The 9,534-nt window shown below is 35.1% G+C and overlaps 3 protein-coding genes across 4 annotated transcripts; 2 read left to right on the top strand and 1 right to left on the bottom strand.

Moving 5' to 3' along the window:
* The first annotated feature begins 448 nt into the window (after window positions 1-448).
* On the top strand, window positions 449-3,122 carry LOC107426404 (aluminum-activated malate transporter 8). Its single transcript, XM_016036583.4, has 6 exons — window positions 449-812; window positions 954-1,094; window positions 1,386-1,658; window positions 1,793-1,902; window positions 2,215-2,358; window positions 2,460-3,122. The coding sequence occupies exons 1-6, from the start codon at window positions 521-523 to the stop codon at window positions 2,781-2,783; spliced, it is 1,284 nt and encodes a 427-aa protein (XP_015892069.3). The 5' UTR covers window positions 449-520; the 3' UTR covers window positions 2,784-3,122.
* Window positions 3,123-3,879: 757 nt separating this feature from the next.
* On the top strand, window positions 3,880-4,281 carry LOC125424090 (antifungal protein ginkbilobin-like protein). The gene has a single exon (XM_048480410.2). The coding sequence runs from the start codon at window positions 3,880-3,882 to the stop codon at window positions 4,279-4,281; it is 402 nt and encodes a 133-aa protein (XP_048336367.1).
* An 804-nt stretch (window positions 4,282-5,085) lies between these two features.
* LOC107426441 (protein trichome birefringence-like 10) lies at window positions 5,086-9,326 on the bottom strand. Of its 2 annotated transcripts, none has more exons than XM_016036630.3 (4): window positions 8,213-9,319; window positions 6,769-7,158; window positions 5,748-5,906; window positions 5,086-5,654 (listed from the first exon to the last, which is right to left on the bottom strand). In XM_016036630.3, the coding sequence occupies exons 1-4, from the start codon at window positions 8,683-8,685 to the stop codon at window positions 5,294-5,296; spliced, it is 1,383 nt and encodes a 460-aa protein (XP_015892116.2). In that variant the 5' UTR covers window positions 8,686-9,319; the 3' UTR covers window positions 5,086-5,293. The 2 variants fall into 2 exon arrangements, with proteins under 2 accessions (XP_015892116.2, XP_048337195.2); XM_048481238.2 differs by having other exon boundaries at window positions 5,478-5,670; window positions 8,213-9,326.
* Between the last annotated feature and the right edge of the window lie 208 nt (window positions 9,327-9,534).

Here is a 9,534-nt window from a genome sequence, read left to right as displayed (position 1 = left end):
ATCAAAATATTGTTGCGAAAAGACCATTCTCCACGTTGTTATGTATAATGTATAGCACACATGAGATAAATATGGTACCCCCTTAATTCCATCCCTCGTGCCATGCAAGCGTGTGCTCCACTAGAGTCACTTTTAGTTACTTATTTCATACATATAATTAGGAAACATGTTGATTTTTCATGTTTCAATCTTTTAGGCCATACCCCTTTTTTATGGAAGTCCAAGGGGCAGACTCTTACATCTCCACTTTGGACCTTAAGAATATTGCCGCTATCTTCCCACTTTTTGGCATTTAATTCGTCTATATATATATATATATATATATATATAAAGATTTTTTTTTTTAATTTCAATTCGTGTATATAAATATTTATTTATATATAAAGGTTTTCTCAACCATATATATATAGCCAAATTTCTCAACATTAACAAAGTGAGAATTCATTCATATATATATATATATATTATATATGTATTAAGACAAAGAGGCAGAGGAAGAACAGAGAGAGGCCATTTGACAATGGATTCGACCGTGATAACCATTCCGGTTTCTGAACCACCAGTTGTTGGTCCTCCTACTAAAGAGAAAAAGAAATTCAAACTTCCTAAAATATTTAATACCATTATTTGCTTCATCAAAGATAAAATCAGAAACAAGCAGGACATGAGAAAGCTGATTCATAGCATCAAGGTTGGAGTTTCTCTGGTTCTGGTTTCCTTTCTCTATCTCCTTAATCCTCTTTATGAGCGAGTTGGAGATAATGCCATGTGGGCAATAATGACTGTTGTGGTCGTCTTCGAGTTCTTCGCAGGTTTGTTTCTTATGTTTTCTGATATTTATATATATATATATATATATGTTTCTTCCTTTTTCCTCTATCAATTACTATGGTTAATTAATTTCCTCATATTGAATTATATATATATATATATATATATATATATAAACTCAGGAGCTACAGTTAGGAAAGGCTTAAACCGTGGAATGGGAACCATTTTAGGAGGAAGTTTAGGCTGTTTAGCAGCAGCTTTAGCTCAAAAAGTTGGTGGAATCGGCGACTCCATAATCGTCTCCATTTCTGTATTTATCTTTGGTAAGTGTAGCTACAGAAGTCCAATTTTTTTTCTTTTCTTCAACATGATAAAAACCTGTGCATTTCTAGCTAATTAGGAATTGAAGTAATCATTTTTTTCCCTAATCAAAAAAATCCACGTGGAAGTGAATTAACTACAGTTTTTATAATGGTTAAAGATATTCAAATTGGTCACTGAATAGTGAATAATTAAAAGCACTAATTAATAACCGAATCGTGATTAATGCAATCTCTACCTAACACGGTCCACTAATATGTGATTGAAAAAAATATATATTTTGAAATCTTCAGGTGTTGCTGCAACATACTTTCGAATGATTCCGAGCATCAAGAAGAAATACGATTATGGAGCAATGATATTCCTCCTGACCTTCAATCTGGTAGTGGTTTCTGGTATACGTGCTGAGAAAGTTTTAGAATTAGCCCGTGAACGCCTCTTGACCATAGGTATGGGTTTTGCCGTATGCGTTTTCATAAGCTTGTTGGTCTTCCCCACATGGGCTAGCGATGAACTTCACGACTCTATAGCTTCCAACTTCCTACACCTTGCAACCTCCATTGAAGGTACGGCAATTTAAGCCTTAAGTATTATTGTTCCCTTAAACTTCACAATAATCTATATATAAATCTTCAAATTAAAATTACTAATTAACTCGGTATAGATTAAAAGAAATTAACTTTATGTTGGGTATTTATAGGATGCTTGGATGAATACTTCAAAGCAGTCGAAGAGAAAGAAAACCAACCCACTTCAAGTATTAGCAATTGCAAATCGGTGTTGAATTCCAAGTCCCAGGACGAATCACTGGTATAGTATATGTGCCTATTTCATCTTATTGGCTAATGAAATTTGGAGCCCTGAAATACGTTGTTTTGGATTCTACTTCCAAATGAGGCGTAAAGTGTAAATAAACTATCCTCAAGGCACTTTTATTGCTCATACTGCCTATAGACTAGAAGTGTTTGGACTGAAATTGATTTTGATCCTGTATCACCTTTGATCATATCCAATTGAAGCATTAGCTTTGCTACCTTACAGAATGCTTTTCACTTTTTATCCCTTTTCAAGCAAAGTACACACAAGGGTTTTGCTTAATAATTGTCTTTATCATATTTTCAGGCAAATTTTGCAAACTGGGAACCTTGGCATGGCAAATTTGGGCTTTACCATCCATGGGATAAGTATCTAAAAATAGGAGATCTTCTCAGAGAGCTATCTGCTGCAATTCTTTCCCTCAAAGACTGTCTGCGGTCTCCTAAGCAGGTATTTATCTTCTTTTTCAATTATTTGTCAATTTGTACCCATAAAAATTTGTGGATTTTTCATTGGCTAACTTTGCATTTAATTTTTTTGTGATCCTTTAGCCTTCATCAACTATGAGACAGTCAATTAGACAGCCATGTGAAGCAGTTGGGGTTTCACTTGCATGGACGCTAAAAGAGCTTGGAGAGAATATCAAGGAAATGAAAAGAGTTCAGCAAGCGGATATGATAGCACCAAAGTTGAAGTCAATGAGTTTGGAGTTAAGCTCTGTGATTTCTTCATCAAAGCTAGAACAGCTTGAGAATGTTGATGGACTGGCCATTGCTAGTTTTATTTTCATGCTGATGGAGATGGTGGAAAAGGTTGAAAAACTGGTAAAAGAGGTTGAAGAATTTGGTGACCTTGCTGGTTTCAAGGATCAATAGGCCTATGTATGCCTTTTTAATTTTCTTAACTATGAGCATGGTATATGGTGTACATAACCATTTGAGCCACTTTTTGGCTGCAAAAATATACCACTACTAAAAATGCATTTAAAAAAAAAAAAAAAAAAAAAAAAAGAGACAAAAATGGCAGGGGGGTTTGAGGATATGCATGTTGTTGGGAGGCTGGAAGTAATCTTGAAACTTATAGAGTCACTAGATATGTATCCTTTAGCAAATTATGAATCCACATCAAAACCATTTATACTTGGAAAATCCTGATGGAGTTGTAGCTTTTTGCAACTATTGCCACAATATATTAGCCTTTTGGTACTTTTTTCCCTTTTACTTCTTTTCTAGATGAATATACACACTAATTTTGTGTTGGGTTAAACTATGGAAAAGTTAATCATTCTCTAATAAAAATAAAAATAAAAGTGAAAAGTTACCATGAGGTAGCGATATAACCACGATGATATCCTATCCTCCAAAGACACAGAGAACAGAGGACAGAGTCAATCGAAAAAAAAAAAAAAAAAAACACTTGTAATGGTGTTTGTTTCTTTTTTTACTGGAAAAACAGTAAGAAGGCTCTAAAATTTATTTCATTTATCATTCTTTTTTCCTTATAAAGGCGGAGAATTTTTAGATATGATATAAGAAAGTTTTTTTCACATTTAAGATTTTTTTTTTTTTTTTTTTTTTTTCTGGGGTGAATAACTTTTTTCATCTTCAGGTGAGACTGAAGAAATAGAATAAAAGAAGTTGTTTTTTTAATGAAGCCAAATGTTATATTATATCAACTCCAGCCAAACGAAAAAGAAAAAGAAAAAAAAGAGCAGTATGTAATACTGTTAATGATATATTTTATGTGTAAAATTGTAATGCACTAAATAAAATTCCTATAAGAAAATAAAGCAAAGAAACGGACAGAAGGAACTGGTCAGAACAAAACCAAGAAGGTAAGACAAATATAAAAAGAAATAAATAAATAAATAAATCAATTATATTGATGTGACGGGAAAACCAATAAGAAGACTCGACCATGTCAATAAAACAAAGTTCCAACCACAGAAACAAGGCATAGAAACCAGAAAACATGGAAATTCATGTCAAATTTTCAGCAATTATGCTGGGATTCTTTTGCATCATCAATCTGGTCAGAACCACTCCAAACACAAATGTTACCAACGTTCTCTGCAATTCCGGTGTGTATACAGGCGGCGATCCTTTCGTAACAAGTCTAGCCTACGTTCTCGAAGAATTAGAGACAAAAACCTCGTCCACCGACAATTACAATTATTTCAACATTTCTCCTTATCCTAATGCTTTTGCCTATGGTCATGCTTCTTGTAACAGAAACCTTACAAGCTCAGACTGCACTACGTGTCTTGGTGCTGCCAAGACGACCATGTTAGGTACATGTCAAAGCCGGATAGGGGCCCGGGCTGTGCTTCGTGATTGTGGAATTAGGTATGAGCAATACCCATTTACAGAATAGAAATAAATAAATAAATGAATAAATAAATAGAAGCTTTTAACAGGATAAGACTTTGTCCAATTGAGTTTGATATCTACCACACAGTGTGTGAAATTGCAATCCATATGTCTATGTACTATTTGCTTCTTATGGAAATGAACTTTTTCTTCAGTCTTATTACTTCCATCTAGTTTTGGTTGTTGGGGGGACAATGTTGTTATATTTGTGCCTTTGGGGAAGGAAGGATTTCAACGCTTTGATTGGTAGTGTTAGACCCATGAAATAGTTGGAAAACCGTAAGCACTAGTGTTAAATCAAAGAGCAACATATTTTGACATTTTGATTCCAACAAGAAGAAGGATAACAACGGCAATAAATTAAAATGGGGGACTTAGGTTTCAATCAAAACATACCATATTACTAGAGAAAGTGATGAAAAAGAAAGAAAATTGGGCTTGGATGGGACTTTTTCTTTCCAATTACTGCACAGAAAAGTTCTTGTTTTTCATGAGAGGCATTTGCAGTACGTGGCTGTTCGCCCATTCAAACTTCCTAGATTTCAGTAGAATATAATAACTGGGCAAGCATTTAGAACGTATTTGATGTGGCTAGATTTGGAAAAGGCTGGGTATCAAATATCAGCATGGAACTAATTTACTCTTAAACCAATCTTTTTAAGTTTTTTCATAATATGTAATAATTGGAAAACAAGATATGGAGGACCTGCCCAAACTGCTACTTTTTAACTACTTTTTCCCCGTGGTACATCTTATTTGTGTCAGTTTTTTAAAAAAATAAATAAATACATTCAATCAAAGACATCAATTTTCCTGAACCTGCAAATTTCCATTTTATTTCTTGCAAGTGTGCAACAGACTCTCAGCTTTCCATTTTTCCATAAACAAATATTGCTAAAATTTACATAAGCAGTGTCATGTTCCTTTTCTTTTCTCTGTACACTCAATTCCTTAAATGAGTTTATCATGTTGATATATGCAGCAAGCATGCCTTCTATACAAATCAAAATGAAAACTTAGTATGATTTTGTTAAATTTCTTGTGCGGATCAATTCTCGCTTAAGGAAAAGAGCATAAAGAAGCTCATTCCATGAATCAGGCACACCAGGCAGGCACCAGTGGCTGCAGTCTTGATGGTTTAGAGCGGCTTTCCCATGTTTAGGCCCTCGATAGTAAACTGACGAATGGCCATCTTTTCTCCCCCAAGACATATTTGTCACATTCAGCATATCTAATTTCATCGTTTGGAACTCATCTGAACGTTCTGCTAACACTTCATAGACAATATTAAAATGTCTCTCGGATCGAACAGGACGTGCACCCAAGTCAGGTAGCGTTTCTAAGTGACAACCACCTCCAGTATTCCAATCCCCACCTCTGTTACATCCAGCAACTTTATTATAACTCAATTATATGTCTATAGTGGTTTTTATGGACAAATGAGTTAAGTATAAAGTAAATTGGAAAAACCTGAAATGGAGAGGAGAAAAGGTTCGGAAGAAGACATGCGTCTTGCTTGTGTCAACTTGAGTACTAATAAAATTTATCACTGTCTCAATAGATCTCCGAAATGCAGTTTCAACACTCATATTCATCTTCACTTCCTTCCCTTCTTGAAAGTAACAACCCCTAACAAGTAGTACATATCCAAATATCAGACAGTACTAAACTGCTCTTTCAATATAACATCATAACAATAAGAGCAATCCAACCATAAACAAAGACAAGTCATAGAGAGACAAGCAAGATAAGAGTCATTGAGAGACATGCAGATGGAAGCTGCCAAGTTTAGCAGACATCGGTGAGATTTTTCATGTTACCCATTTTCCATCATAAACCACAACAAATTTCAAACATCATAGAAATGCTAGGGAAGATGGAGAAAAAAAACAAAATAAGGAAATTTGATAAACAAACATTTGTTATAATAGAAATGATAGTTGATTAGAAGATGTGAAGACAGTGATACCAACACAAGCTTAATGTGCAAAATATCTGATTCTATTTCCATGTTCAGTACTAAGTGAAGGAATATATAGCAAGTTGCAATGTTAGCAGATGAATGCTGGTGGCAATAATTGTGAAAACAGGGCATTGCTGGTGATTCTTATAGCAATAAGGACAAGATTTTAGATGGAGTAACAACACAATGCAATAGCAAGAAGAAGGTAGAGCCGGTAGCCAGGAAATATGCTAAAAACATAAGCATTGCAAAGTACTCTTTCTAACAAATCTCGTTAATCTATACCTAATGCAACAAGAATGCAACAAGAATGCAACAAGCTTTAAATTGAAGCTGACACTAAACAATGAATATCACTGAAATAAAGACTCAAAATCTTTATTTAAACAAGTAATTGAACAAGCCCAAACAACTAAATTTGACTTGAAATTTTCGTTCTTTGAGTGAGCCACATGCATCCATCAAATTTATTTTTTAATTCATAAACGAAGAGGCTCCAAGAAAAAGTTAATAGATGGATTATATTACTGTCTTAAGGTCTTCTCGTAACTCCACCAATGGCCAGCATTGAGAATTAACACATCTGCATTTTTCCAGCTGTTGGAACTCCAGTCCATTTGATCCACTCTCAAAGTCGACTTCACTTTTGCCGGGGTCCTGGCTGGAGGATGGCCCAGCGGAACAAGAAATGGCGATCTGTAGTATTCAACTCTGCAGTTGAAGTCTGCAAACTTGAACACCAAGAAACCCGAATGCTTTGAGATTGGATTCCCATTCACCTCATAGACTGAGGTTTTGTTAGGAACAGCAGAGGAAAGCATGCAGAGGAGGGATTCCCATTGGTTCCTACCAATTGAGTCACCAACAAATACAAGGCGCTTGTTCCGTAGCTTTTCCAGCATCTTCCCTGCATCAAATCTTTTTTTACATAGAAGGGAGAAATAAGATCTCTCATTCAATCTCCAGTTACAAAGATATTGTTACCGATATTATTACACACAAGACACTCCATTAATATAAGCCTTGAGGTTGGTAAGTATAAACTACGGTCAATAATCACTTGAGCCGAAGCTAAACATAAACATATGGGGAAAGATGACTATACGTTACATCCATTTTATAGGATACGGAAAAATGTATATATACTTTAATACTTGTTAAGTACAATCAACTAAAGTGTATGACTAAAATAAGGAAATGACAAGCAAACAAAAGAAAAAATGAATTGCAAATTCTAAGCACATAATTATTTATTTATTTATAACCAAACAAGGTGAGGAAAAAAACAAAAAAGAGTAAAGCAGACGGAACAGAAACACAAGAAAACCTTTTTCACAACTTGTAATACAGTGAGGAAAGCTAAAAGGTTCACGGGTGGAGCTAGAGCTAAAACATACTGGTCACAACTACAGAAGCGAAGCGACATAACCACCGTACAGAACTCAAAATCTCTAAAACAGTAAATGACAACGACATCAACCAAGTAGACCAATCATGATTGAAATAAGCATTAAACGACACCGAAGTCTATAAACGACGCCAAAATAACAGCTAAAAAGGAAAAAAGCATAATTATTTTTTATACAATTTCAAACAACTTGAAGAAAAAGTTTCACATTCCTATATCATATTTTCAGCGAAAAAAGATATACTCTATTTTCAAAATTTTCCAATTCACAGATTCAAAGTTTTGAAGGATTATATTCAAAACAGGGCAAAACTTAATTTATCCCCGAAATAACCAACTTTGCTCGGCTGCCGATAAAATTAAGCAGGGTCTGAGTCAACTGACACTGGAAACTACAGAAACCAAACTGAACCAAGCTTTTCTGGATACTAAAAGTCTAATACCAATATAAATATGAAATTCAAAATTTATTTTCTTTTTTTTTTTTTTTTTTGTTTTTTTTTTTTAAGTGTGAGCGAGAAGAAAATCAAAAGGGACAGAAGTCAGAAAAAAGGATAAGGAAACCTGGGCAAGTTACAAGCTTTGGGTTGCCAACGCCATTTGGTATAGAAAGCATCAGGTCTGCCACTCTCAGAGCATCTAAAACCCTGGTCCATGATAGAGCAATTTTGAGACTGATACAGAGGGTAGGTCTCGTCCCAAACCCAATTCCCATCAAACACATCACACTCATCTCCACCTTCATCAAGAAATTGCGGCCGTGCATTCTCACAAGGTGAAGACAAAGAAGATGATGATGATGATGGCATTGATGAAGCACCGTGTACTCCCAGCCAAGCTACCCCTTGAGAGCGAATCCGACGAGCAACAGAGAGGGAATCCAAGTAAAAGAAGCAACTAACGAAGAGAACAATGATCAAGATGAAGCCAAGAGTGCCCAAAGAAGGCTCAAGAGGGTTCAAGTGCTTGAATTTCTTCAAGAACATCAAGTGGGTCATCTTGTCACTTGAGTCCTCTGGAGGAGTAGTCTTAGACATTTCTTTGGATAAAAAAAGATTAATGATTCATTGGCTGTAACGGAGAAAAAAAGGCCCCAAAAGGGTATTTAAAACGATGGGTTTTGTTGTTGGGGGGGGGGGGAGTAGGGGAGAGAGAGAGAGAGGTTGAAGAAGCAAGAGAGCATTAATGGCTAAAAACTAGCTTGCATATTGGGTTTTCTTCGCAGGCTGAAAAATACAATGAATAGTGAATGTAAAAAAAAAAAAAAAAAAGAAAAAAAAAAGAAGAAGAAATTATTTCACACATTCAATGAGACAGAGTTGTCAATCTTTTCATTGGTGTTTTTTTTTTTTTTTTTCGTTTTGTGAGAGAATAGGAGAGAGAGAGAAGGACAAGTTTGAGCGACATGAAAGAAAAGAAAAAAAGGAGAAGTGCAAACATTCAAAACGTTTTCATCTGCCTCTTGTTTAATTTGTTTTCAGTGAAAAACAATGATATGTCTACATTTGGAAAAAGGTTAAATTTTTTTAACTACACCTCCTAAAGAAAGAAATAAAATCTCAACCATGGATAAATGATCTTGATTCTAATTAAATCAAGCAAGTAGTAGCAAAGCAACAACAAAATGTAGATTCTGTAAAAAATGCAATTAGCATGTGGACTCTGGAGGACAGTGAGTGTAATTAGGAGCACAGAGAGAGGGGGGGTGGTGGTGGTGGTATGTGTGTGTGGTTGTACTAAGGACGTGTAGAGTGTTTGTCGCGTGCCGTGTTGAAGTTGATCAACCATGCCACAGAGACAAAAGAGTTAAGTTCCCAGAAATATACTGCTGCTCGGTGTTTATTTATCCATATAAAAGAAAAGCAAATTACCTTTTTTTTTTCTTT

This window comes from Ziziphus jujuba, chromosome 9, assembly GCF_031755915.1.
Source record: "Ziziphus jujuba cultivar Dongzao chromosome 9, ASM3175591v1".
Taxonomy (NCBI): domain Eukaryota; kingdom Viridiplantae; phylum Streptophyta; class Magnoliopsida; order Rosales; family Rhamnaceae; genus Ziziphus; species Ziziphus jujuba.
Note: the sequence above shows the minus strand (reverse complement) of the source record. Positions and strands in the feature narration are given on the sequence as shown.

Excerpts from the sequence above, each read along its gene's own strand:
- LOC107426404 (XM_016036583.4), top strand. The coding sequence starts at position 521 with ATGGATTCGACCGTGATAACCATTCCGGTTTCTGAACCACCAGTTGTT. Across the intron at positions 1,095-1,385 it reads CATTTCTGTATTTATCTTTG|GTGTTGCTGCAACATACTTT; the intron begins GTAAGTGTAGCT and ends TGAAATCTTCAG. Across the intron at positions 1,659-1,792 it reads CCTTGCAACCTCCATTGAAG|GATGCTTGGATGAATACTTC; the intron begins GTACGGCAATTT and ends GGGTATTTATAG.
- LOC125424090 (XM_048480410.2), top strand. The coding sequence starts at position 3,880 with ATGGAAATTCATGTCAAATTTTCAGCAATTATGCTGGGATTCTTTTGC.
- LOC107426441 (XM_016036630.3), bottom strand. The coding sequence starts at position 8,685 with ATGTCTAAGACTACTCCTCCAGAGGACTCAAGTGACAAGATGACCCAC. Across the intron at positions 5,907-6,768 it reads TACGAGAAGACCTTAAGACA|GGGTTGTTACTTTCAAGAAG; the intron begins GTAATATAATCC and ends ACTACTTGTTAG. Across the intron at positions 5,655-5,747 it reads TTTTCTCCTCTCCATTTCAG|AGGTGGGGATTGGAATACTG; the intron begins GTTTTTCCAATT and ends TGGATGTAACAG.